At 45.7% G+C, this 26,505-nt stretch overlaps 6 protein-coding genes and 1 non-coding gene across 10 annotated transcripts; 4 read left to right on the top strand and 3 right to left on the bottom strand.

Annotated features, from left to right (window-relative positions):
• Positions 1 to 208: 208 nt before the first annotated feature.
• Positions 209 to 1,656, top strand: LOC1275513 (N(6)-adenine-specific methyltransferase METTL4). The gene is made up of 3 exons (XM_314764.5): positions 209 to 603; positions 672 to 1,368; positions 1,453 to 1,656. The coding sequence occupies exons 1-3, from the start codon at positions 364 to 366 to the stop codon at positions 1,638 to 1,640; spliced, it is 1,125 nt and encodes a 374-aa protein (XP_314764.5). The 5' UTR covers positions 209 to 363; the 3' UTR covers positions 1,641 to 1,656.
• LOC1275512 (UDP-glucose 4-epimerase) lies at positions 1,414 to 7,443 on the bottom strand. The gene is made up of 4 exons (XM_314763.4): positions 7,283 to 7,443; positions 2,085 to 2,910; positions 1,825 to 2,017; positions 1,414 to 1,741 (listed from the first exon to the last, which is right to left on the bottom strand). Exons 1-4 carry the CDS (start codon positions 7,426 to 7,428, stop codon positions 1,668 to 1,670), a joined length of 1,239 nt encoding a protein of 412 aa, XP_314763.4. The 5' UTR covers positions 7,429 to 7,443; the 3' UTR covers positions 1,414 to 1,667.
• Positions 2,840 to 19,290, top strand: LOC3291776 (cilia- and flagella-associated protein 53). 2 transcript variants are annotated; one of them, XM_061657738.1, is made up of 6 exons: positions 2,840 to 2,931; positions 17,469 to 17,544; positions 17,602 to 17,654; positions 17,721 to 17,897; positions 17,979 to 18,141; positions 18,205 to 19,290. In XM_061657738.1, exons 2-6 carry the CDS (start codon positions 17,497 to 17,499, stop codon positions 19,084 to 19,086), a joined length of 1,323 nt encoding a protein of 440 aa, XP_061513722.1. In that variant the 5' UTR covers positions 2,840 to 2,931; positions 17,469 to 17,496; the 3' UTR covers positions 19,087 to 19,290. The 2 variants fall into 2 exon arrangements, with proteins under 2 accessions (XP_061513722.1, XP_557804.4); XM_557804.4 differs by lacking the exon at positions 2,840 to 2,931 and having other exon boundaries at positions 17,019 to 17,544.
• LOC1275511 (store-operated calcium entry regulator STIMATE) lies at positions 8,758 to 16,787 on the bottom strand. The gene is made up of 6 exons (XM_061657739.1): positions 15,664 to 16,787; positions 12,948 to 13,092; positions 12,738 to 12,859; positions 10,928 to 11,115; positions 10,738 to 10,854; positions 8,758 to 9,888 (listed from the first exon to the last, which is right to left on the bottom strand). Exons 1-6 carry the CDS (start codon positions 15,842 to 15,844, stop codon positions 9,463 to 9,465), a joined length of 1,179 nt encoding a protein of 392 aa, XP_061513723.1. The 5' UTR covers positions 15,845 to 16,787; the 3' UTR covers positions 8,758 to 9,462.
• On the top strand, positions 11,267 to 11,338 carry Trnaq-cug (transfer RNA glutamine (anticodon CUG)). The gene has a single exon. It is a non-coding gene; the product is annotated as a tRNA-Gln (tRNA).
• On the top strand, positions 19,201 to 22,898 carry LOC1275510 (peptidylprolyl isomerase domain and WD repeat-containing protein 1). Its single transcript, XM_314761.5, has 7 exons — positions 19,201 to 19,621; positions 19,686 to 20,073; positions 20,162 to 20,801; positions 20,869 to 20,978; positions 21,925 to 22,043; positions 22,284 to 22,624; positions 22,699 to 22,898. Exons 1-7 carry the CDS (start codon positions 19,324 to 19,326, stop codon positions 22,840 to 22,842), a joined length of 2,040 nt encoding a protein of 679 aa, XP_314761.5. The 5' UTR covers positions 19,201 to 19,323; the 3' UTR covers positions 22,843 to 22,898.
• Positions 22,899 to 22,911: 13 nt separating this feature from the next.
• On the bottom strand, positions 22,912 to 26,038 carry LOC5668161 (uncharacterized). Of its 3 annotated transcripts, none has more exons than XM_061657743.1 (5): positions 25,899 to 26,038; positions 24,727 to 24,842; positions 23,346 to 23,406; positions 23,162 to 23,251; positions 22,912 to 23,080 (listed from the first exon to the last, which is right to left on the bottom strand). In XM_061657743.1, the coding sequence occupies exons 2-5, from the start codon at positions 24,787 to 24,789 to the stop codon at positions 22,983 to 22,985; spliced, it is 312 nt and encodes a 103-aa protein (XP_061513727.1). In that variant the 5' UTR covers positions 24,790 to 24,842; positions 25,899 to 26,038; the 3' UTR covers positions 22,912 to 22,982. The 3 variants fall into 3 exon arrangements, with proteins under 3 accessions (XP_061513727.1, XP_061513729.1, XP_061513728.1); XM_061657745.1 differs by having other exon boundaries at positions 24,727 to 24,875; positions 25,900 to 25,972; XM_061657744.1 differs by having other exon boundaries at positions 24,727 to 24,890; positions 25,899 to 25,964.
• Between the last annotated feature and the right edge of the window lie 467 nt (positions 26,039 to 26,505).

Below are 26,505 nucleotides of genomic sequence, written 5' to 3'. Positions count from 1 at the left end.
GCATATTTTTGGCTGTATCGCTTGGTTTAATGGTGGTTCTACGATCAAGGTTTGGTTTTCAAACACAAAAGATAGCAAATAAACTGTTCTTCTGCATTTTAATCGTCTTTTGAATAAAATGCGCGGAAAATCAACAGGTTAGCAACAGAGCGAATGAAGTATTCAACCTGCATACCTAAACTTGCTGATGAAACGTCATGCAAGATTGAACGTGATTTGTTTACTTTTCAACTGGAAAAAGTTTGTTTACATTTATTTTATGCCGATGCCGGTATTTTTTCATTCGTTTCTCAAATTTTTAACGCATTACTAGCTTATTTAGACTTATGGCAATTTGTATTAGTAAGAAAACACTCGAAAGTCATGCCAAGAATGTGCAGTTGGGAAGAATTGAGTGAGCAAGCGTACCTTCTGAACCATGCCGGCAGTGTGGAAAATGTTTACAGCAATAGTTTTCTGGATAAAAACGTACAGAAAACATGTTTGAACAGAGTTCTTTTCGATATCAACGTACCTTACGATAAGAGAGACGACAAGGGAGAAAATGCCAAGAAAAGGAAACGGATTAAAACGACAGGACCGTTCGACGAGACCACTCAAAAGGTTTGGCATGCTAATTGGTTACCGCAAAGAAGGGATTATAACTAACATTTTCTACTGTTTATTTCTAGGTGTTTGAAAACCATTCTTCCATCCAACACAAACTACCAACCAGAGCGCACCAAAGCGCCACAAACAACAAAGAAGCGCTCGAATTTGTTGACCACTTTAACACCTCCTCGCAGTACGATGCCGATCGACGGTTTCGCGGACAAAACAGTACGAACCATACCATCGTCACGGAAATGGACGGTGAAAGTTTTCTCATTCCTCCACGGGTAGCGTTCATCAACTCTTCCATCGATCGGTTCGAAGAATATATCGGCCGGGATGAAAAGTTTGACCTGATCGTGCTCGATCCACCGTGGTGGAACAAATACATCAGGCGCGTGAAAGCCGTCAACGCCAAAGCGAGCTACCGGATGCTGACGAATGCGGACATAAAAGCGATTCCGCTCGAACGCCATCGGCACGAAAATACGCTCGTGGTTGTATGGTGCACGAACGCACAGTCTCACATCGATGCGGTGGTGAAGGATTTTTTCCCCAAGTGGGGTGTCGAGCTGGTCGGTTGCTGGTACTGGGTCAAGATTACGGCCAGCAGCGGTCAGCCGGTGTGCAAATTTAACGAACCGGCCCAAAAACAACCATACGAGCGGATCTTTATCGGCTTACCGCAGGGGTCGCCGATGGCCCGAACATTCCCACGCGAACGGTTCCTGTACTCGGTACCGTGTGCAATACATTCGCACAAACCACCACTGTACGGTATGTTTCTTTCAGAGAATTAAAAGGCTTCAACCCCTTATTGGATTACGATATAATTGGTCTCTCCACGGCTTTCGATTGCAGATTTATTCACATCGAAATTTGTACCGCCCGGAGCCACCTGTTTAGAACTATTCGCACGCAGCCTCTACCCAGGCTGCACCTCGTATGGAATGGAAGTGTTAAAACTGCAAAACAAACGCCTGTACGAACTGGCCATGGAAGAAGGCGGCGCGTTGCATTTGAATAAATACGATAAAACCTGTCAATAAGCAGCACCGGCCGGAACAGACCCGTCCCTAATGGTGCCCATTAGCTTGCTCCGTTTTGTAGCCGTTCGGGTTCATCGTTTGCCATCGCCAAAAGTCTTCACCTGAAATGGGGGGTGGAAGTAGTATGTGGGAAGGTTAATCAGTGGATAAGACAGGCACACAGCTCCAGTCGCCGCACACTTACACATCTCATCGACACTGTGAACGGCTTTCCAGCCAAGCTCCTTCTCGGCAAGCGTCGCATTGGCGTACATGGACGAAATATCCCCGGCACGCCGTTCCTGAATCACGTACGGAATCTTGACCTTGTTCACCCGCTCGAAGGTTTGTATAAGCTCCATGACGGATATTCCTTTGCCGGTGCCAAGATTGTACATCTAAATGAAAAATGCGCTCATTAACTATTAGCTCTTTTCTCTCTTTCTTCCCACAGCAACAGCTCACCTTCAACCCGAGATGCTCCTGGTCGAGCTTGTGCAGTGCCGCCACATGCCCACTGGCCAGATCCATCACGTGCACATAGTCCCGCACACCCGTCCCATCGGGCGTATCGTAATCATTGCCAAAGATCGTCAGCACATCCTTCTTCCCGATCGCGACCTGGCTAATGTACGGCATCAGATTGGTGAACTGCTTCGTCGGATCCTCCCCGATGCGGCCCGATTTGTGTGCCCCGACCGGGTTAAAGTAGCGCAGCGCTATAATGTTCCACTTCGGATCCGCCCGCACCGCATCCTTCAGCATCTCCTCGATGAAGTACTTGGTGCGGCCGTACACGTTCGTCACGTTGCCGGTGGGGTTTTCCTCCGTGATTGGCAACCGCTCCGGCTCGCCGTACACCGTGCACGAGCTCGAGAACACCATCTTGTAAATGCCGAGACTGTCCATCACCTCGAGCAGATTGATCATGCCGATCATGTTGTTCTTGTAGTACAGCAGCGGGTTCGTCATCGATTCGCCGACCGCTTTCAGCGCCGCGAAGTGTATTACCGAATCGATGCGGTGCGCCTTGAAGATGCGCTCGACCGCATCCTTGTCCAGCAGGTCGCAGCGATAGAAGTGTACCTTCCTGCCGGTAATTTCCTCGACGCGCTTCAGCGCGACCGACTCGTTCTTGGCCGAGTTGACGGAGTTGGTGAAGTTGTCCAGCGCCACCACACCGTAGCCGGCCTCGAGCAGCGAAACGACCGTGTGGGAACCGATGTAACCGGCACCGCCGGTCACCAGCACCGTGCCCTTCTGTTCACCCGTCATGTCGATAACAGTGGAGCTGCAGAAAGAGTGAGAGAAGGTAGGAAAGGCATTATTTTTTCATCTTGTGTTTATTACTATTAAAAAAAATAATAATATTTTTTTGGGAACGTGTTGTGTCAATTTAAAACTTAAAAATGATCCCGAAATTAGTATAGTATTCTTTAAAGTAATTCTAAAGTCGGCTGATTTAACATAAAAGCTTTGATTTATTCACACAAAGCTTTCGCTTCCATGACCTCCACGTGCTCACTAAACACGTGGTTTGAATTTGAAACACTCAACAGGTGGTGGTGGTGGTGGTCGTCTGTTCAATGGCAAGCAGTCTGTTGTGGAGAACAATGTAGACATCAATATCATTGTGTATTATACAGACCAAGGTAAAGATGTTAAATGTAACAATTATTGTTAAAGGGTATTGGGTTTGATCATATCGTCTTGCCGAGATGTTTCTTGACCTCACGCGTGAGCTTTCAGAATACTGTTTCCCGTAATACCAACAAGTAACAACGGAATCGGAATCAATTCGGAATCAATTCCGAAGCCGAATCCGATGCCGATTCCAGAACCAAATTCCGAGCCGATTCCGGAGTTGACTCCGGAGCCGATTTCGACTTCGGAATTTTGATTCTGATTCTGAGACGATTCTGATTCCGGAATAGATTTTGATTCCGGAGCCGATTCCGTTTCCGGAATCGATTCCAGATTCGGAGTCGAATCCGGAATCGTCTCCGAAATAGGAATCGACCTGGGAATCCCAGTTTGCTCCGGAAACGAAATCCGAATTAACTAAAGAGTTGTAATTAGCTGCGGTATGACTCATAAACATACCGTATGAGAATCAGTTCTTGAATTGAAATAAGAAGTTTCAGAAGCGATCAATCAATCCGAGAATCTCCATGAAAATGGATCGTTTAAAAGTAAATTTGGATTCTGTGCGACTATCAATACGCACCCAGACGCCTGTTCTTATAGAGATGCCGAAACTGTTGTCAATTCCGGGACCGATTTCGATTCCAGACCCGATTCCGAAACCGATTCTGGTTCCGGAGCCGATCCCGGAGCCAATTCTGGAGTCAATTCCGGAGCTAATTCTGAAGCCGCTTCCGATTCCGGAGCCGATTCTGGATCTACTATCCGGAGCCGATTCTGAATCTATTATCCTGAATCGATTCCAGAAAACTTCGGAGCTAGCCGGAATCGATTTAATTTTTCCGACGAAAATTTAATTTTTCCCATCACTAGTACCAATACATTTTGCCGGTCTGGTGGTACAGTCGTCAACTCGTACGACTTTAACAACATGTCTGTCATGGGTTCAAGCCCCGAATAGACCGTACCCCCATACGTAGGACTGACTATCCTGCTACGGTAACAAAAAGTCACTGAAAGCCAAGCTCACTTTACTAGTGGGTACAGGCAGGCCTTGACCGGCAGCGGTTGTTGTGCCACAAGAAGAAGAAGAAGTACTAATCATCTCCCCAAACATACCGTTCACATATCGATCCCACCCCCCAGAGCAGACCCCAACGGAGTGAAACATAATGCTCGAGAGAAGAAGAAGAAGAAGAAGTAAAAAACAGGTTTCAGAATTGGATTCACTCCGTCCAGTGAACCTGGTTGTCAATGAACTTGTTACTGATCGTGTTCCGTTGCGTGCGTGCTGCGTACGCTGCTTTTCCCATCCGCTCCAACCGGACGCGGAGAAGACGATTGCGTAAGAACACTGAACTTCATCCCCGCGCATGCACCAAGCGGATCTGTGTTTCGAATCGAACGAAATCGTTCTACTTCACCATCTACTTCAGCCAGTGTCTTCCCTTGCCCTGCAGTGGATATGCGCTTTGTTTCAAAGTCAAGGCTGAGGCACTTGCACCGTTCGTGAGTTCCAGCAAATGAGTACACACCGTAGACATTGCGGCCGGTAATGACCTCAGTGTGATTTACCCATTACCTCCCCAAACGCACGATCGATCGATCATGTGATGCACTCAGCTAAGGCATCGTCATCATCATCAACATGCCAGGGAAATGTATTCCGTTATTCTAGCTATTCCAACCACTGCTCTTTGTTGAAAGATCGCTAATTAACTGACTAACACGGGGCATCTCGAAGAAGAAGCAAGAGAAACGACTCGTTTATGCAAATGAAAGCACATTAACGTGTCCGAAGACTAAACAGAAAAAACCGGAATCGAACCGGGGCACTTGTTTTGGATGTGACATTTGAAATTTTTGGGTCAGAGTAGGCTGTGCGAATACGCAGACTGTCACCGACCGTGTTTTACGTAAGAAGTAGGTGAGGTGACGTCCGTTGTCACTAATTTGTGGAAAGGTTAGAGAGCACACAGCATGGCTCTATAGAAAATGATTAAAAACACAGCTTAAAAGGGTATGTAGAAGTTCTTCAAGGTCATCCACAAGTTCTGAGGTAGTAAACCAGAACGCCACGTTGTCAACCCCAGGCCAAACCACCGGTTGGGGTGTTTTTTTTTCATTACAGAATTCCACACGAACGTGTCGTGAATGCAAAATCCCGCCTCTCGCAGCACTATTTCACAATGAAAGCGGAACTCTTGCGGTTCATTCAAACAGATAAAGGGGCTAAGGTGTGTGCAAAAGGGGTTCGGGAATAACACGCTGCTCCCTGCCGCTTTAGAACAGGTTGCTGTTGCGCCGTGGAAGCTTCCCGGCTGCGTGTTGCGCCAGATATAACTCTTTCTTCTACGCTTCACAGCACCAAACACCGTTATCGGACCTCGTTTTTTTACATTATTATGGGGTGAATCTTCACCTCACATACAAACACACACACACACACACACACACACACACACACACACACACACACACACACAAACGGAAACACAGGTTTTGTATGGGTTATTCACTCGTAACAGTTCTTCTTCGGAGCATCTTGGGACAACCAACTCCAAACATTCCAATCATCATGCTCCTTCGCACCGCCGGGCACTATTTGAACGTGATTGGAGTGTGTTGTACATAATTTCGAACATGTTATTGGCTTGTAACATTTCAATTGATTTTTCCTGTTCACCGATAACACGTAGCGGTTGTTTTTGGTAGAGTTTGGTGAAGTTTTGAAATGCTTTGTCGTCGTACCCTTTGCTCACTTTTCCGCACGATCTAATGCTCTCCTTCCGCGGCCGACACACACTCGCACACACCCGACTGGCTGGCTAACCAACCAACCCCGGCCTCTGCACAACGAGAACTTCGACGACGACTGGTGACGCACACAACACGACCGACGTGGCCGTTGGCTGAGCGCTGAATGAAGAAGACCCAGGACAGGTTTTCCCAGACACGCGCGCTGGGAACTTGACGGTCGGCCGTACACTCACACGCGCAAACCCCATATCCGAGGCAACTTCAAACGCTTTTGTCCGAGCGCTTCTTCGGTCCCGCGCGGCTCATTTCCGGACGACTAGTGTAGTGCGGGTTGCGCGTGAGAGTCGTGCAGGGCGGTTGGATCGCATCGTTGGAAATGCGGGGTGCCCGCTTTCGCTATCGCACAAATCTTCCATTCTTTTGCCGTTTGATGTGTGCAAGCGGGTGTTTGAGTCCCGTGTGAGCGCGAGAGACGTCTGACGCCATCGCATACACATACACACAAACACACACAGAATCACATAGCGCGTGTTTAAGGGAGCCTTTGAGCGTTTGAAGATCGTTTGATCGTACGATTGAAAGAGCATAAGCGAGCGAAAGACGCTTGAAAACGAGACGAGAAATCGGTGTGTTTGTGTGTGCATGTGTGCCCACGTGGAGGACCTGAACCGGTAAGGAGGGGGGAGGGCCGCCACCAAAACGCAGTACAATAAGCAGTGAATCATATTGTTGAAAGTTGACGGGAAAAAAGGGTTGAAAATTACATGAAACAATTACTTCACGTTGACCTTCGTGCTGGCCATTTCATTGCCTCTTCAAATAGTTGATCAGTTAAACAGAATGATTTGGAAAATTATACTAAATGTCGAAAATTGCTTCCCATGCTTATACACCGTGAACAAACGAGGTTATTTTGGCTCGGCAACCCTTCTTCTTCACACACATGGCCACCAAAAAAAAGTCGCGCGTCACATTCCAGAGGAATCGCGAAATGCGCATCCAGATAAGATGCGGTCGTGGCCGATACACACACAAACACACGCACATGTTTTTAATGTTTGTGACCCCGTTCATTTCCTATCTTCCCGTCTGTTTCCCCTTGTTTTTTAATGATGTTTCCTTTTTTTCGGGTGGAATTTCATCTGCTGCCCATGTGCGTTTGCTGCTTCCCTTTGCTTCATCATCACACACGTTAATGTTTATGTTTATTGCTATAATCGTAGTTATCGTTTCATATGCACTTTCATCAACCAACTCACCTCTCGGCTGCCGGGGTCATCACCAGCTCATCCGGTATGGAGATGCAAACGTTAGCGCTCGACGAACGCTTCAGCCAACCGTGCTGCTTCCCATACGCGACACTATTTCCCCGCTCATAATTAACGCGAACACTGCTGCCAACCATAGCCACTGGGTGGTGGTGCGAGTAGCGATATTAGTCTGCGTCCGATCACTGCAAAATACTGCAAAAGAATAGCACTGGTCGAACAGATTGCAGCACCGATTTTGCCAAACCGATCGTCGAACGTTTCTCGAACATGCCCCCGAACGGTGGAAAGAGAATGGCTTTCACCTTTCACCAAACGATGCGCTGGAAATGGTTCTGATCGGTGTGGGGTTTCTTTCTTTTTTTTCACTTCACATGGCCTCACAACCCCGGGTGGAGTGAACTGGTTTCGAGAAAACTCCAAATCGTCGCGAAAAACCGTTATTGAATTACAATGAACCACACCGATCCAGAATACTTTCGGATTTTCGAGCCCCCGCGGGGGAGAGCGCCTAGAAAGGCTTTCCTCGTTTTTTGATGCAAATTTCAAAACCCGTTGTGTTCTTGCGTATAAAAGATCACTTCAGCTTCCTTTATTCTTTTTTTCTCTCCTTCTCCTCTCGGATCGGATCCCGATCACACTTCGCGTGAACCCCTTTGCCAGTTTCAATTCGCGCGCGTGTTCCTTTTTTCGTTCTCCGTTCTCCTCACGATCGAATCCGCCGCCGCTTGTATACATAATCAGAAGCGCGCCCCACCGCTTTCACCTTAATTGCTAAATCGTTGTATAATTATGTATAAAATAGAACAATAGTATAGTGTTTTGTTAGGTTAGGTGTGTATGTGTATGTAGATGCATAGAAGTGCCCACCACTGCCTAAAGGCGGCTCACCTCTGCTGCAAAACAGTAGTTTCCTATCCATGCCCTTAGCTCCTCTTTATCCTTAATCATAGCGCATTGTTTAAAGTGCATCGAGTGGCTTTCGTTGTTCCGATTTATTCTCTGCTGGCTTTCACATTTCACCTTTTTCGCTTCACTGTCACTGTTCTTAAGTCCTCCCAAAACGGGCTATCCGCTCTCTCTCTTCACCGTTCTCGTGCCTTGCTGTAGCTTCTTTCATTGCGTGCCTCTTGGTAAATTTTATTCCCTTTTTATCCGGTACATCGTCATACTACATTGAAGCTTTTGCTTTTACAGAAAATGTCTTTTGCTCTTTTCTCGGAGGTTTTTCTTCTTCTTCTTTTGTCTATTTCAAAAAATGGAAGCATATTAATTGCAACGCTCGCTTCGCTTCAACGGGCCTCATTAACATCTCAACAGTGACTAATAGTAGCTAAAATAGTACAGATCTCTCCTCCACCAAATATCATGCGTGAGCCTGACAGTAGGTTTTGCTACGCTTCTCCTGTTTCCTGTCCTGTGATTGGATTCGAATCCCTTCCCTACTTTAATGTTCCTTTCTTCACCCCCTTTTTCTGAATGGGGGGGCCACTCGCTGGACGAATATATGTGAATCTTCTGTGTACGCTCCTGCTCAGTTCTCACTCAGTATCACAATGGTATGCCACACCGCCGGTGCAGCAAATTCGGGGGGTGGTGGGTTTTGGGAAACGATTAACTCACCACCACACTATCTCTTCTTCGAGGGCGGGGACACACACACCCTATATAACATCTGTCCTATCAACGGTTTAACAAACGGGGGGTTCAACAATAAACAGAACCGGAAGCAAACGTTCGATCTTCGCGCACCTTCCTTTGCTGCTGCTGATCGGCTGGCTTTTCTTTGGAGTGCCAGTGTCAGATTACTTGTTTTACGGTTAATTGTGTTCAGACTTTATCGTTTGAATGCGTTGCTTCTGCCAAGGTACTTTGAATGTATTTTTTTTTTAGCTGCAACACAGGAAATGTGATTGGTTCTGATGAGGCTGCTCTTCCCCATACACAATGATCGGGTGTGCATGATTGTTAAGGTTTGTTTGTTCAGGTCCGTACGTTTGGGAAGTGCTTCCGTGTCGATCACCTTTGTTTTCCCATGTCCCCTGTGTGGTCGTCAGGAAATATTGCCACTTAATCTCTCTCTTCTTCTCTTTCTCTAAGTGTTATTAGTACACACACACACGCACGCGGAACGATATGCGGCTTGTTAAAGGGGAGGGGTAGGCTCGTCCTTAAATGTTAATGACACTGGTGCGCTGTTGAACTGTGCTTTGCCGGTTCGTCGGCCCGGGTGATGTTCGCGTCAGCACGATGGCCGTGTCCATGTCGAGCGGCGTCAGCAGGGAGGAGGAACCCCCACTGCTGCCACTGCTGCCCGCCATCGACGAGGACGCCGCCGGCACCACTGACGTGCCGTCCGCCATCGTGGTCGTCTGCAGATATGCGTGATGCTGATGGAGGAAAGGTGCATGCTGCGTGTGGTGATAGTGGCGCCCCGAGAAGGACCGATTGCTGGTAACGCTCTGCCCCAAACCACCACCACCGCCGCCACCACCACCGTTGGGCGTACTGAAGCTTAAAATTTCTTCATCGCCTGACAAAAGAGTATCAGATTCTGAGTCATTTGGTTTGGTTTTGTGTATCATTTTGTATTTTACCTGCAAAAAGATGATTGGGTTGTCAATGTCAGAGAGGCTCGGTTACTCGGGATTTGGTTGTTGTGATGGTTGAGCGAAAGCGGCAGCAAAAGGCTTTTGTTTTTATTTTACTGGCCGGGAGATGAGTGTTGTGGTGGAATGACTTGGGTGGAGTAGTGTGTGTGTGATTTGCGGTGGGAGGTTTGAACATAACAACAACAAAACAGGGAGACGAATACAACTACTCTACAACAAGGACACACGAGGGGGGAATGAATGTGAGTTAACGCTAAAGTTGGAAGGCTGCACGCACTGAACACATATCCCTAACCACCCTTCCAAATAATACAGCTTTTTTTCTCTCACTGCCTGTCTTTTATGGGATTATTATTAAATTCGTCAATTGAAAGATTAAATTCGATCACGAAAACGAAACAATTGAGCAATTAAACGGCTTACAAACTAGCTAAGGCACTAATACACTTCCCGGAAAGATTAATATCATTGCGCGTCGTTTAAGTGTGTGGAATAATGGGCCTCTATTCTAACCATTCCCGGGTTACACCCCCTGCTCGGAAGTTGTATATAAAAAAAAACGTATAATATAATACTAAGCACCAGAACAGGCATGAAAGACAACGAGGTTGCTTACGAAACTCCTAACAATAATTCTACTGGCGGGTAGGATGGGCACTGGCACCGATTGGAACCAACAAGTGGAAGAAAAACGAGAACAACCCCGCGGGCACATATACACACACAAACAATACCTAGCTATTCTACTTGTACGTTACGCGACAAAAAAAAAAACCGAACGTCAAGAGATGGCTTTTAGAGTTCGTTAGTTTTTGTCTGAAAATGGCCCCTTACTTTTTGCAGCAAGCTATGCTCCCGACCGTGCGCGTGGTGCGAGCTGCCGGCCGCCGTGTTGCGCTTCTTGCGCGTGTGCCTCATCAGGAAGTTATCCGTCACCCAGAAGATTAGGATCTGGAATTAGGAAAGGAAATACATTAAATACAATAAACAGGCGACGAATAATTTACTCACAAGAGAGACTTACATTGACGAAGAACGGAATGACCAGCATCACGACGGCCAGCTCTATCCGCGGATCCCGGAACGGCGACAGGACGAAGTTTTTCACGTTATCCCACACATCGAACTGAATGATTAGCGTCGTTATCAGCTTAACGACCACCATCAGGCACACGTAGATACACGTTTGGTAGAGCCAGGATTTCGGGGCACCTGAAACGAGGACGCAATGTTGCAGTGCAAATTAGCGAATTGCGTGATTCGTACTGTGATTTTTTAACGAAACCCTATTGCTAAGCGCCTACATGTATGCAATCTGCATCGCACCTTCTTGTTTCGTGCCAGTCGGGCGCTCTCTCAGCGAGGTTCCATGGTGTAATGGTTAGCACTTTGGACTCTGAATCCAACGATCCGAGTTCAAGTCTCGGTGGAACCTAACACTCACGGTCGCGTCCGATACCCTTTTTTTTAACTATTACAGCCACCCCATACTTTTGTTTTCATTGCGCATGCGCGTACGCACGTGCTGCAACAGTTTGTTTCGTTCCTATTCAAGTTCGCGTTATGATTCGGCTCTTTTCTGCCTGCCCGTTTCATTTCTTGTTCGTATCTTATGTTTTAATGAGCAAAAACAACGGGAGAAACCCACCAGGGCCCACTGATACGACAACGATAAACCTATGGACCAGCAGCCACTCAAAAGCAGCCGCTAATAGGTAGCCAATGTAAATAGTGTTCACGTCATCGTCATTTCCATCGCCCCGAATCCACCCCTACCCCACACGCAGGTAAATAAACATTCTATCGCATCGCAACGACGCCTTATCAACTAGCACCGGGCGCATATCACCGTCTTTTAAGTGTTACTGCCGCGGTGGACGTTGATAAGGTAGCTGCCGCAGGATACGAAATGTCCCGCCTTGATAATGGTCGTTCGATAGGGTACTATCGTCCGGTTCTCCGAGAATATTACCCTAAGACGGTGTTGCAATAGCCAAGTATTGGATTACGATTAAAATGGAGAGCTTGTTGTGTACCTAAAATGCGTTAACATCATTTGTACCGGACATTGTACAATCCTGTGCTGCACCTTACGGGCTCTATCTGCAAGCTATCTGCATAGCGTAATCGTCGCATCATCGATACCTATGCTAACGCTTCCCCCCGGGCCAGCAGACTGTCTGTAGGCCACCGGTGTAACATACATCGGTATTCCATTACGGTCGCTTGTGTGTACCTTTCAAGCCTTCTTCGTAAAATTCAACCACACAACGGACAGAAGAGGCCGACCACTTTCTATTTCATAATCAAACCACCGGCGATGCATCTTTCTCTTGCCACTCTGCTTCGCGCTTTTCACGCTCCCTCCTCTCGTGGGGGTATGGTGCGAGTATGACTTTGCACGCCACGCCACCCTCACGCTGCTAGGGGAGGCAGGGGGCTTCTCTTCTGTGTGTAATTAAGGCTCTTTTTTGCCACAACCGTACGCGTCACATGTGTTCATGAGCGATCGTTCGCGGGAGAGGTACGGTTTTAAAAAACGGCTTCTTTGCTCGGGCCCAATTTGGCCTATATTGGCGTGCCTTGGGACCCGCCAATGGGCATTTGCCCGACCAACCGCCGCTTACATGATTGAGCATCGTTTTTTTCTGTACGTTGTTGCTGCGCCGTAAGCCCCACGTGTTGCATAGAACTAGACTGTTATTATTTAAAGGTGTACACACTTGGCGTGTCTCAATTACACGTTGACCGCGACAACCAATCGGGGAAGGAGGGGGACTCCATTAATTTAACTAATTTTTCACACACACACACACACACACACACACACTCACCATATTCACCAAAGTTGATGGCATCCCATTTTTTCTTCCGCGCTAAATACTGACAGGTTTTGATGCCGATGTAAATAATGAACAGCCCGATGGTAGAATCTAGCAGGAAGTTGATAATGTACCTATTGGAAAATTGAAGCAAAAATTAGTAAACCGGAAACGCATCGCGGAGTCAAACGGAGTCGAGGGGAATAGGAACTGGGCTCCTACCAGGTACAGGGGTCGCCTTGGAAGAGTGGGGCCAAATAAACGTTGGCCATGTGGATCACCAGAGCACCGATGCCCTGCTTGGACGTATCGTACCACCAGGTTTCCCATGAGCGGCGATTGTACTGTGGTTCGCAGAAGCGTTTAGCTGCAAAGAGACGAAGACGAAGTAAAACGGTTACATGTTTAAGCTTTAAAAGGGATAATAGTTTAAGACGTTTCAAGCGTGTTCTTATTTTACTGTACTCTCTCTCTCTCTCTTTCTCATCCTTCACCTTTTTTGTCACTTTCATTTAACAATGAGAAATGAAACGATCAACAGTTTACTAGCAGTTAAGGAAGTACAGGGTTTTCCAACTTTCACTTTCGAACATAATTATTCACCGCATCTAAGATGTTTTCCAACAGCTGTCAAATGGTCTATTTGATCAAAAATGAAATTTCAGTTCTAGCACATGATTTTCAACACATACAGGGGTTTCCAAGTCAGTTTCGAATGTGAACGTTGTTATTCATCGCGTGCAAAATGTTATTGACATTTCATATTTCCATAATAATAATTTTTAATTTCATCAGCATGATTTCCAACACGTCTCAAGCTGGATTGAGTTTGACAGTTCTTTGTTATGTGTTGAAAATCATGCTGATGAAATTGAAAATTATGATGATGGATATTAGATATCAGATTGATGTGGATTAACATCTTGCACGTGGTGAATAACAACGTTTACATTCGAATATGACTTGGAAACCCCTGCAATCCAGTGCTATGTATGCAGTTTGGTTTGTTTGATTGAAAAGGCTTATTTCAAGTATATTTAAAGAGAAACATTTCATATGTTTTATAAAATCAAAAATAATGATTTTAACCATTAAAATGACAAACATCCATTTTTACAATCGCGTGATTCTCTATATGAAATTGTCAAACAGAAAACACACCAATCGTCTCTCGAAACCTTCTCCCTTCATTAGAAACAATAACCTGCCAACAACTCACTTGCTTGCTGCTGGCCAGCCGTAAAGTGTACACAATGAATTGCTTAATCGATCTTAGACGGGTAGAAAACTTTGCTTGCTTATCGTACATCTGATTACACCTGTGTGTATGTGTGTGTGTGTTCTTATACGTAACGAGAACAAAAAAACCGCTCGGCGGAACAATTATTCGTGCTTCTCACGCACCTGAAACGATATAATGCTTGGACGATTCCACACACGACGGTACCGCGGCAGGCGGTTGTTAATTCCCTTGTTTAGGTTAATTTTTGCTAATAGTGCTGCTTGTCATAAAGATGAGATAACAGCTTTTCGTTTGCATTTTAAGTTCTAAGACGAATACGTAACAGTCAGGACAAATGCATAACATGTTGTTGAGGGGTTTGAGATTGAGTAGGAATACTGTTTTCATTCGAAATAATTTAAAATTGCTGTACATTCCGATGGATTCCTTTGGAAATTCTATGTTTCTAACAATTTGAATTAGTGGTTTGAGCTCGGAATCGGACCTATCCGATTCCGATTCCGTGTTGGGAATCAATTCCGGGGCTGATTCCTATTCCGAAGTTGCCTCCGATTTGACTCCGCGGAGTTGACTCCGGAATCGAATCCGGGATCGGAATCAACACCCGAATCAGAATCGACCTGGAAATCGCAATTTGCTCCGGTAATGGAATCAGAATTGAATCCAGAATTGAAATTAGCTCCGGAATGAGAATAAGTTCTTGCATTGAAATAAGAAGCTTCAGAGGCGAAGTCAGCCCGGGAATCTCGATGAGAATTTATCGTTTACAAATAAATTTGGATTCTTTGCGGCTATCAATTTGTAACATCATTGGAGCCAAACGCCTATTCTTATAGGGATATGTCGAAACCGACTTCGTTTCAAGGCCGATTCTGATGTCGGAGCCAATTCCAAAGGTGGAGCCGATTTCGATTCCGGAATCAATTACGGTGCCGATTCCGATTCCAGAGTCGATTCCGGAAACTGATCCCGGAGCTACTATCCGGAATCGATTCCAGAAAACTTCAAAACTAACCGGAATCAATTCCGACGAAATCTTAATTTTTCCCATCACTAATTTGAACTTCGTTTTAAGCGCCCACGAGGTGATTTTCAACAGCACAGCTGTCACAAACGTATGACAGCTGTTGAAAAACATCTCGCGAGCGTTGAACAATGCTGTTCACATTGGAAACTGGCTCTGAAAACAGTAAATATCATTTTCATTTCCAAATCCAATGAAATGGTTGCTTGAATAAGAAGGATGCATCATCACAACCTATTGAAGCTTAGGTAATTTGTTCTTCAAATAGTGATAACCAGCAGCTAGGCGACGCTTGAACCGATATTTGAACAGCCGTTAAACGATAAAGACAGTCCAGGGCATCTTGTTCAGTTCCACTTCCAGGGGCCTGCTACGGTTGGCTACAACAGTTCATGACCTTTCCGCATCCTTTTCGTACATTTCTTGCACCCAAAATGCTCCTCCTTTCCACCACCTGCTGCGCTCACCCGTGTTGCTATTTCCTTGTTACACACACACACACGCGCGCGCCTCTTTCTCGACACCTTTCTCTCGGCAGCCCGTGTCATCACGACACGGGTACGCCGCAAAATAATCCAATTAGCCAAACGTTAAAGCTTTAATGAGGCGCCGTAACAGCCCCGCGTCACACACCACGCACCACACACACCATCCGGAGTACTACTACTCACCGATAAGGCAGGTAAAGGCGAGGGTGGCCAGTATGCCCTGCAGAAACCAGCCGAACAGATCCGTCAGCGCATCCTTGCTGCAGTGCAACGTTTGCCACTCGGTGTTGCCTTCCCCGGCCAGGACCGTGCCCGGATCGGCACCACCGACCATCTGGCCCAGCACCGCCGCGGAACCGTTCATCGCTACCCTGACGAATGCGCAAACACAGCGGCGGCACCACCTTGCGTTTGCCGCCGTCCTCCAAGCCCTGTTGCTAAGGCGTATTTATAATGTCGTATGACGACGACGCACACTGGTTCGGTGGTTGTTTGCTCTGCATAAACTTTTCTTTAGCACTGATTTCACTTTTTAGCTTATTTAGGAAACCCCTCAAAATCACTACACGCACGTTCGGCTAATATATGAACTCGCGATCACACTACTACATGAGGAAAGGTGCAGTAGCTTTGAAATAGCTCACGATCTAGGAAGAAGGTAAGGTGTAAAGAACTCGCGAGGCAAAAGGCACGGCAAAACTATGTTTTTCTTTATGATGAGGCAGGTTCGTTGCGCGTCTCCCTTCTCTCTCTCACACACCCTTCGATGCTATCTTCCTTTCGTAGCGATGCACTGCATACGATGGTGGGATGTTTGTTGGCGATGGCGCTGCTGCTGCCGTCGAGTGCCAACCATTTGGGAAGATGACGACACGACTTTCGTTGGCTTTGCAACAAAGCGCGGCTGGGATGGACGAAAAACCTCCCCCGAAACAGAAGCAGCTAAAAACTGCGTGGCCTTCGGGCACCAACCACACAACCGAAAATGCGTTGCGAAACTTCGACGTCAGCACCAGTAGCTTCACTGCTGCCCCGGGACGACGGAAGGGTGTGATGATTCTTGCCGTGCCTAACAATACGTGCCACGGGTGTACGGATGCACACGGAAGCTGCCGTGCCGTCGGCTGGGATGCATTTTTCACTCGCGGTGCGGACGGTGACGGTGGCGTAGTTACTTCGCGAAGGGTCAGATAAGGAACGTGTACGTTTCGGGATCTTCTGGGGGATGGCAAAGTTGTGGAATGAACAACACAAAATAAATTACTGACCCTAGCAGCAACCGAGCGTTTGACAGGTTGTGTGACAAATGGTTTCGAAAATGGTTGTAATTTTGACCAAGGAAGGGGCCCATCGAATCCCATAGTTCATTTTGACTGGTGAACTTTGAACGTGCGTTTGGGAGTTTGGAAGGCGGAAATGCGTGTAAATTAATGATGATTTTATTAATGTAAAACACAAGCAAGTAGCTAGCCAAAAAGCTGAGCTTTGTTCATCGTTTTAACAATGTTAATTCTGATCATTTAAAATTGTTGCAACAAAGCGTAACAGCTTTCGCTACGGAATTTGAAATTATTCAGCCATGACACTTGATGATTTCGAAAGCAAGGGTGTCGAACCACCGATTTGAACGTCGCGGAACATATTCAACGATCCTATGGATTGTTTATTTTTTAAATCATGGAAAGTTAATTTAATTTGGTGTGTTCGTAAGTGTCCAACAACTATTTAATTCCCGCTATTGTTACGCACAGAGACATCGTTCGTGTCCGGGGCAAATTCCTGCACAGCAAATAGAGTTCACGCCAATTCTGGCAACATGCGTGTTGCCCCTAGAAACGCGGGCTGCCCTCGGAAATCATAGCAACCACGTTAAACAGCTTTGAACTTGGGTGTATCGTGTCGTAAGGCAGTTCGTTTTTATACACCCGGGGGTTCCATTGGAATATCGGCTTTGCTCTCCGACCAAAAACATTGAATACCTTTTCCAGATCCATCTTGCACACCGCACCGCGCAAAATGCTGTTCTACCCGGAAATTAGTATTCAAAATGAGTTGAAGAAATTGGTAAGTGTTATACACCTTTAGCGGTCCTGTATATTGATTTCGGTGCTTCTTTTTTAGATGTCTTGCGCCGACCAGGAGTATGACCATCAGCTGGAAGAGAAGCGTAAAAGGTATGGAATGGGGTTAGAAAAGCACCAGCAACTACCCTTGTTTTTGTACATTTGTCTCGATCGTAGATTACATTCACTGCTGCAATCAGAACAGCAGCAACAGGAGCGGGAAATTATGAAAAAGTTCCAGGACGAGGAGGAAATGCGACTGAGGGAGAGGACCAATGCGCTGCTCAGTGCAAAGCAGGACCAGGAGCGGCAGCGGATGGAGTTTGTGAAAAACAAAATGATTCAAATGAAGCTGTAAGTGAGGGTTTTACTCCCGAAAATCTTTCCATCCACACTGTTTAAATGCTCGTAATTGTGTTTTCTCCAAATTTGTAGCAATAATTGCGACGAGATTCGTTCGTTTCTGCAGCAAAAGTATCACGAAGAATCGAAGAAATGCCAGCTAGCACAGATTGAGGATAAGATGAAACTGAAGCAAGCCAAAATGGACGAAGAACGAATGTGGACGGAAGTGCATGTGCGAAAGTATAAGATGGAGGTACAATTAGTTATGGATATATGGTTTTTAGATACAAGTAAAACGTTTTATCCCTTCTTTCAGTTGCAAAATGAGCAAAAAGAGAAACAGGAACGAAAAACAATGGAACAGAAAACGCTGCAAGACATCAAGCATCAAATCAAGGAACGATCTCTAAAAGCAGCTCAGGATAAGGTCGATCTGCAAAAGGTGGTTTGCGCGTCACTACCGTTTCCCGACCACGATCCAAAGCTAAAAGCGCTCGGCAAGGCGGAACTGGCCGAACACTTGAGCGAACAAATAGCGCTGCGCAAAGAGCTACAGCGGAAGCAAAGCGAGCAGGATGTGCAGCTAATTCGCACGCTAAACGAAACCACCGCCAAGCAGCTCGAACAGGAGCGGCAGACACGCAAGGCGGAAGACCTTTTGCTGAAGAAGCAAAAGGATCAGTTCTACCAATACTCCAAGCACGTGATCCGGCAGCGCCAGCTGGAGGATGGCAAGCTGGAAAAGCTTATCAACGATACGCGGGAACAGTTCGACCAGGACAGGCTGGAAGCTTGCCGGCGCGAGAAGCAGAAGCGGTTGCAGATGGCGTCCATCGCGTACGAGGGCCAGCGGATGCAGATCGCCGAAATGGAGGCGCGAAAGGCACGCGAGCGTGAGGAGCGCCAGCAGGAAGCGCTGCGCGAGCGGGAGCTGCAGGAAAGGAATCGCCGGGAGGCGGAACGGGCCGACTGCCGGATACAGACGGCAGTGCAGCAGTATCGGGATTCGCTGCGGGAGCAGATCAAATCCGCCTCGCTCGACCGGGAGCGCAGCAAGCGTGCTAATCAGCTGGAAACGAACCGGCTGATCGAGTGCAGCTTCAACGAGCTGAACTTTGTGCAGAGCTACGTCAAGGGTTCGTTCGAGGAGCACTTCAAAAAGCATCCCAACCTGTCGCTGTTGAAGCGAAAGTACTGATAAAGTGTGTTTTTTAGATCTTTTTTTGTTTGTTTGTTTAGCTACTTGACGTACTTTGCAAAGTGGAAATTGATTTTCAATTGGCTCACCATAAGACTAAATTGTAATGAAAGGAAATCGTGCCTAGTACGAATGATGCAAATTATAGAAATAAAAATCCGTACCGTGAATAAAACGAAAAAAAACCGTTATGCCGAAACAACACCACATTCAAATGCAGCCGTTTGACAGCTGTCAATGCGGCTCGGTGCGATTTGTTTACGTTTGTCGTTTGTTCTGTGCTGTGGCACGCTTCGCTACACTTTCGGCGCTTTCATCATTAAATTAAACGATTTTAATATGAGTGAAAAGGAAAAATCCCGCCGCAAGCGTGCATCCAGCGAGCCGGAAGGTGAAGACCGTGAGGACACACGCAAAGAGCCATCGGAACCGGTGGTGCCGGAAGAAAGCAACGAGCCCGAAGGCGATGAGGATGATGACGGTGGCTGGATAGGACCGATGCCATCGGCGGCGGCACAGCCGAAAAAGAGGAAAGGTAAGCAGTACACCGTTCCGGTGGTGCATTTGCTTTGGCTAACTACCCTGTCGTTTGTTTTCAGTGCTCGAGTTTGAGAAGCTATACATCGAGAACCTGCCCGATGCGGAGTGTTACGAGAAGTCGTTCATGCACCGGGACACCATCACGCATCTGGTCGTAACGAAGTCGGAATTCATCGTCACCGTCAGCGTGGACGGGCACGTAAAGTTTTGGAAAAAGATGGAACTGGGCATCGAGTTTGTGAAGCACTTCCGGAGCCACCTGGCACCGATCAACTGTTTGGCGGTGAACTGTAGCGGCACCTATCTCTGTACGGCCTCGGTGGACAAGAGCATCAAGGTGTTCGATGTGATTAACTTCGATATGATCAACATGCTTAAGCTGGAGTATGTGCCGTATCGGGTGGAGTGGATACATCGGATGGGGGATGTGATTAGCTACCTTGCTGTGTAAGAAAACGCATTTATTTAGACGAACTATGGAGCATTACTATTACTATTAGTTAACGTGTAAACTCTCCTTCGTCCTTTTTTGCAGTGCGGATCAAGATTCACCGGTAATTCGCATCTACGATGGAAAGGGAACAAACACACCGCTGCACACGCTGGAGAAGCTGCACACCAAACCCGTGGTGATGATACGCTACAATCCCACGTTCGAGGTGACGGTTTCGATCGATAAAGCCGGCATACTGGAGTACTGGTACGGGCCGCGGCATGATTTTAAGTTCCCCGCCAAGATTGTACACTTTGAGTCGAAGCTCGACAGCAGCCTGTACGAGTTTGCGAAGAACAAAACGATCGTCACCTCGCTGAGCTTTGCGCCGGATGGGAAGAAGTTTGCCACCATGTCCACCGATCGGCAGGTGCGCGTGTTCGGCTTTCTGAGCGGGAAGCTGCTGCGCGTGTACGACGAAAGCTTGGCGCGGTACAGCGAGAGCCAGCAGCTGTCGCAAACGCTGTCGAACATGGAGTTTGGCCGGCGGATGGCGAACGAGCGGGATCTGGAGAAATCGGACGCGTTCGCTAACATGAACGTAACGTTTGACTACAGTGGACACTTTATACTGTACCCGACGATGCTGGGCATTAAGCTGGTTAACATTGAGACGAACCGGTGTGCGAAGATTATTGGCAAGAATGATAACTTGCGGCCGCTCAATTTGTCTCTATTTCAGGTGAGTTTTACGGCGTCAATTCGGAAGAATCTAATGGAATGAAATAAACTTATTGGTTCGATTTTAGGGCAAGGTAAAGTTCTCCAAAGCGGCCACCACGCTCGAGCAGGAAGCGTCGGAAAATAAGGCAGCACAGGCAATACCGAACGACCCAACGCTTTTCTGCACTGCGTACAAGTAAGAAGAAATGATTAAACCTATACAACCAGTGCTGCAAAATGTCACTGTCAATGTCATGTCATGTCATGTCAGTGTCACGTACTCAATATTGATAATCAGAGGTGTGAACAATGCATGCTTCGTAAAATTTTTGCGACCATCGCTTGGTCAGTTACTATGTCATGATTTACTTTTTACTGTGATCAGTTCTGCAAAATGTCACATAGTCATGACAAATTCCGACTAAAAGAAAATCATGTCAGCGTCACGAACTCTACTGTGATGATCAGAGGTGAAAATCAAACAGTTTGTGCGACCATCACATGCTTGGTGGCATTTTGTGCAACCTACTCTTGATTAGTCACTTGATCGTGACATTTTCTGTCGGTGATCATCACGATGGTCATGGGTGATATGCGGGGTGCGTGCGAGTGGTTCCAAGAAACAAAATGAGCCTGTTTTCTCGTCCTGTTTGACCCAACAGACCCAACAGATTTTGCTGCTAGGGACCACACATCAAGTATATTCCAAGAATGTCGTGATTATCACCGACAGAAAATGTCGTGACCAAGTGAGTGACCAAGAGTAGGGTGCTAAACAAAATGTCACCAAGCACGTGATTAATTCACCAACTGTTTGAGTCTCTCCTCTGATCATCTCAGTTCGTTTCAGTCATGAGTGTTGCTGACTGAAACAGTGGCATTTGGCAGCACTGTTCACAGTCAGAAACAATCATGAATAGGCTTGTCAGTCAGAATTTCACGATTGACTCAAGCACTCTCCCGACGCGTTCGGCATGTTATGACGCACTTTCATTGATTATCAGCAATGAGCATCAAGCTACCACGACTATGTTCATTGTTTTCGTTGGTGAACATCTCGTGATGCTCATGACATTTTGCAGCACTGCCTACAACAATGCACGCGGGATGACTAATTTGTTGATTTATACGTTTCACAACAGGAAACAACGGTTCTACCTCTACACGAGACGGCTTCCGTCCGACCTGCAAGACATGGAGCGCGATGTGTTCAATGAGAAACCTTCGAAGGAAGACATCATTTCCGTTACGGAAGGGCAGGGTAAGTTATTTTTGTTGATAAACATCCTGTTTATAAAAGAGTTGTGAGCTTAAATGCAATCGTTTGTATAATCCCGCTCACCGTACTATCATTGCTAGGAGAAGGTAAATTTGCTAAATACTTCCTATTTCCTACCCTTTCATTACATGCATGTCTTGTTCGGTTTGCTGTTTAAGTTTACTTTCGAGATGCAATTAATTCCCAATTAACCTTTATTTATCATAACTTTACTACACCCAGGCGTACAAAAGATCTACGACAATGCGGTACTGCACACGACGATGGGTGACGTTCACTTGCGCCTGTTTGGCAAGGAGTGCCCGAAAACGGTGGAAAACTTCTGCGTGCACAGCAAGAACGGCTACTACAACGGGCATCTGTTCCATCGTGTGATCAAGGGCTTCATGATACAGACGGGCGATCCGACCGGCACCGGTACCGGTGGCCAGTCGATCTGGGGCGGTGAGTTTAAGGATGAGTTCTGTTCCACGCTCAAGCACGATCGTCCGTACACGGTTAGCATGGCCAATGCGGGCCCGAACACGAACGGAAGCCAGTTCTTCATTACCGTACTGCCGACGGTAGGTTTAGTGTTGTTTTTGTGCAAACGGTTGGAGATGGATTAATTAATTTATCCTTATTGTTTCTATTTTAGCCATGGTTGGACAACAAGCATACCGTGTTTGGGCGTGTGCATAAGGGTATGGAAATTGTGCAGAACATCTGTAATGCCAAGACGAACCCGAAAACCGATAAACCGTACGATGAAATTCGGATCATTTCCATCAATCTGTCGTAGAACTCAAATTTTAAGAAACAATAAACAATAAAAACGACGAAAGAGACAGCTTAAAACTGCCCGTGTGAATGCGTTGGTAAGTTGGAATTAAATTTAACTTTATTAACGATTAAGTGGAGTACGGATTGAACGCAGCTGCTTTACGCTTGAGCGGATGCCGTGTACGGTGGAGGTTTCTGGAATAGGTCCGGTGATTTTATCACATCGTCGTATTTCGGCGGAGGCGGTGGTTCTGGGTCTGAAACAAACACAAAAAAGGGGAACGGGTGAATGGTAAACACAACTTCTGAATGGCCATTTCTAATAAATTCACCCTTACATGCCGGAGGTTGACTGCGTTCTGGTGGGGCTTGTGCCGGTCGTACGTCATTCTGGTAGATGGTAAACACTGCAAAGCGTTGAGAGGTTTCTAAAGAAAAGAGAGATAGTGAAGGGTAAAAAAAAATGGAATCAGATGGATTGGTACCGACCGGAAATGGACGTTTGTGGAGTGCGGGACTTACGAGTGCGTGATTGCGCTGTCGCTGGTCGATGCACCTGCAGCCCGAAGTAGTATATCCGGCGCTGTAGAGTGGGAGTGAAGACAAATAAATAGATTGTAAGTATAGTTTTTTATTACATTTACTATTGTTTCTTGTTAAATTTATTTTTATTATTTATTCTTTTACTATATATGCTTTGTTTTTTTTTGTTTAAATTATTCAATTTTATGTATAACGTTTATGATTTTAGTAAAATAAATTGAATGTATAGATGGCTTTACGTAGCTTTTCAGTGTATTATCAAACTTTATAATTACTTTTTATAACTTTTTTGTAGTTTATTATGCACTTCAATTATGTATTTAATTTTATAATGCTCATGTATTTATTAATAACACTTATATGTTTTCATAAATTTATTCCAAAAAGCGCAGAAAACTACAAACTCAATACTATTGCTCTGTTTTCCAATATGATCATATCATATCTATTGTCATTTTACACTATGAATTGCTTTATTCAACGTGTATGAGATTTTTTCCACAGTTGTCGTTCTTTGAATAATGTTGTTCAAACTGGAATCTGAATGGGAAAATAATGGGTCCGTCTACTGTACCATCAAATTGAAGTTATAACATTATACATTCTCTTCACACTTAATGATACGAAACGGTTAAATCGCTTTAAAAATGCACGTACAAAACCATATTTCTTCGCAATAATCTATTCCAAGCAATCCAAAATGTGCTTCGTAAAACAAGGGTATGATTACATCAAATTAGCTAATCTAAGTATCGCTTACACGCTCAAACGAACAATAACCGTGGTGAGTCACCTATCTTTGGGAATGAAGTTAAAAAAAAGTTAATCCCCTTGTCACGTGTTGCTTCTAAACGCAACGCCTGATATGCTTCACTGGCAATGCCATTCATACCCCAATCTTTTGTTAGTTTATGTTTATGCCTGATTAAAAGCGTCCTCAAATCTTATCAAGTCAAAATATAAAAATTAAACTGGCTTTATTATCTATACTATCGCTAAACCATAGCACGAATGATCGATCGGTTGGCCGATGAATGAGAGAGACATTTTAAATCAGGGTGTAAGGGATTACCAAGTAAATGGAATGACGAAATAGTGCATTTTAATCGCTATTTCTGCAAAAAGGGGGGAACAATTACATGTTTTTAAAGGTAATTTTAGTTTTCTTACGAAGCAATATTGATTGAAATCATATATCAAAGGCTTTTTAATTCATCTCTATACTATTCAACATAATTTTTCATTTTAAAAAGACCCCTGGCCGCAATTGAACACATTTTCCTTGCTCCTTGCCCACTCAAATTTCATTTAATTAATATTTTTTTCAATTCAATTTCCCAACTATTCCAGCACGGCTTACCAGCACAATGAAAAACAGCATCAGCACCAGAAACATCCACAGCAGGTGAAACACCCAGGACATGTTGGCTGCTACTTTATTGGGGACCCAAATGCACCTGTACACACTTTTATCTCCTATGCACCACGAGAAAAAGAGGGAAAACAACCCACACACACAATTAACTACACAAAGAAACAAAAAAAACAAGAGCAAAAAACACACAGATTCAAACGAAACAACAGTCACAGTCAACAAATGCTGAACATTTCACCATTTTTTGCAATCGTCCACCGTTTTGTGCGTCCGAAATATGAGTGTCACGCAACCAAAAAAACAAAAACAAAACATTCTTATCCTTATAGCACTAATTGACTATTCAATGCGGGGTGCAAAAAGTGCAAAACGATTGGCTTATTGCAAAAACCAAAATTATTTTTTTGTTTGACGCCCAACCAACTAACGAATCTATCCCACGCACCGTTCCCGTAATCGTACGGCTGATTTAACGATGAAAGTGTTTGTAATTTTATTTTTATTATTTGTAGAATCACACTCATCACGCACTGAACTCAACACTGAACGCTGCTAGCATTAAGCGCTGATGCCTGCTGATCCTGCTGGTCAAACCAGGGGTTTGTGCATAAATTGCGCATTTTTTCCACGGCACTTCCTTTTCAATTGGCACACACACACACCCGTAGCACAATTAAGCAGATGTTTGTTGACGGTTCAAAAAAAATGGACACGAATGTGTGATAAAAATTATGATGCGCAGTTCTGTTCTGGCGGGGGGAGGAGAGTGGGTAGGCCCTCCCACTCCCGATAGCTATTTATGCCAATTTGTGTTGCCCATTCGGTTGGTCACGCGTCTGTTCATGCGTGCAGGACCATTTTTTTTTCTTCTTATTAACACCACTGTTTAACAGAGTAATTTTAACTGTAATTGTCACTTCAATTCACATTCCCCCCCTCGGTGCGTTCACAGTGTCGCCCACCGGAGGCAGTAATCAACCAACCAGCAGGAAGGCACTGGAATTATTTCCCCTATCGATTGATTATTTGCTACGTGATATGGGTTATTCGATGGATGTTTCAAGCATATTGCAAGATACAATTTAAATCCGTACTGCACAAAAAAACACACACGATTTAAGGACAATTGCGCAAGGCGTAAGAATGTAAATCCATACCGAATTAAACTAAAACCGAGTAAGATTGTTCGCGCGCGCGTTGAGATCGGGCGGGACCACGTTCTCGTCGTCGGCCCAGCAATGGTACTGGCGGCAGCATCGAGTCGAAATCGATCACTGGCAAATAGCTAAAAGTGCCACTTCTCTTATCATTCGCCCATTTAGATAGCTAGCCGGTGTGAAACAACAAATTTGCGGGTCGCTAGCTCCCCTCCGCCGGAAGACGAAAAAAAAGGTGACCACCAAAGGGAGGGTCGCGGGACATTGCAATGCGAAAGGGGTTGTTAATCGATTTTCGATCATTTTTGCCGTCACTTGGGAGACGCGTTTGAGATAAGCGCGGCTACTAGGGGTAGTGATACTCCGAGTATTTGCGAGCATTTGTTAGACGGCGGCATACCTGCTTACTACACCACGGTAACGGGGTGTCGTACAGAGAGAAAAGGGGACAGCCCGGACAGCGACAGGAGTTCAAGTACCGAAAGGGATTAACTTGCGTTCGGTGTTGATGCTCTCGATTGTTGGGCACTTGATATTATTATTTTCAAACGCTTGTACTGCACTTCAAAGTGGCTCGGTTGGGGTTTGAATGGGAAGGAAACAGGAA

The sequence above is a fragment of the Anopheles gambiae genome, chromosome 3 (genome assembly GCF_943734735.2).
Source record: "Anopheles gambiae chromosome 3, idAnoGambNW_F1_1, whole genome shotgun sequence".
NCBI classification, from domain to species: domain Eukaryota; kingdom Metazoa; phylum Arthropoda; class Insecta; order Diptera; family Culicidae; genus Anopheles; species Anopheles gambiae.
Note: the sequence above shows the minus strand (reverse complement) of the source record. Positions and strands in the feature narration are given on the sequence as shown.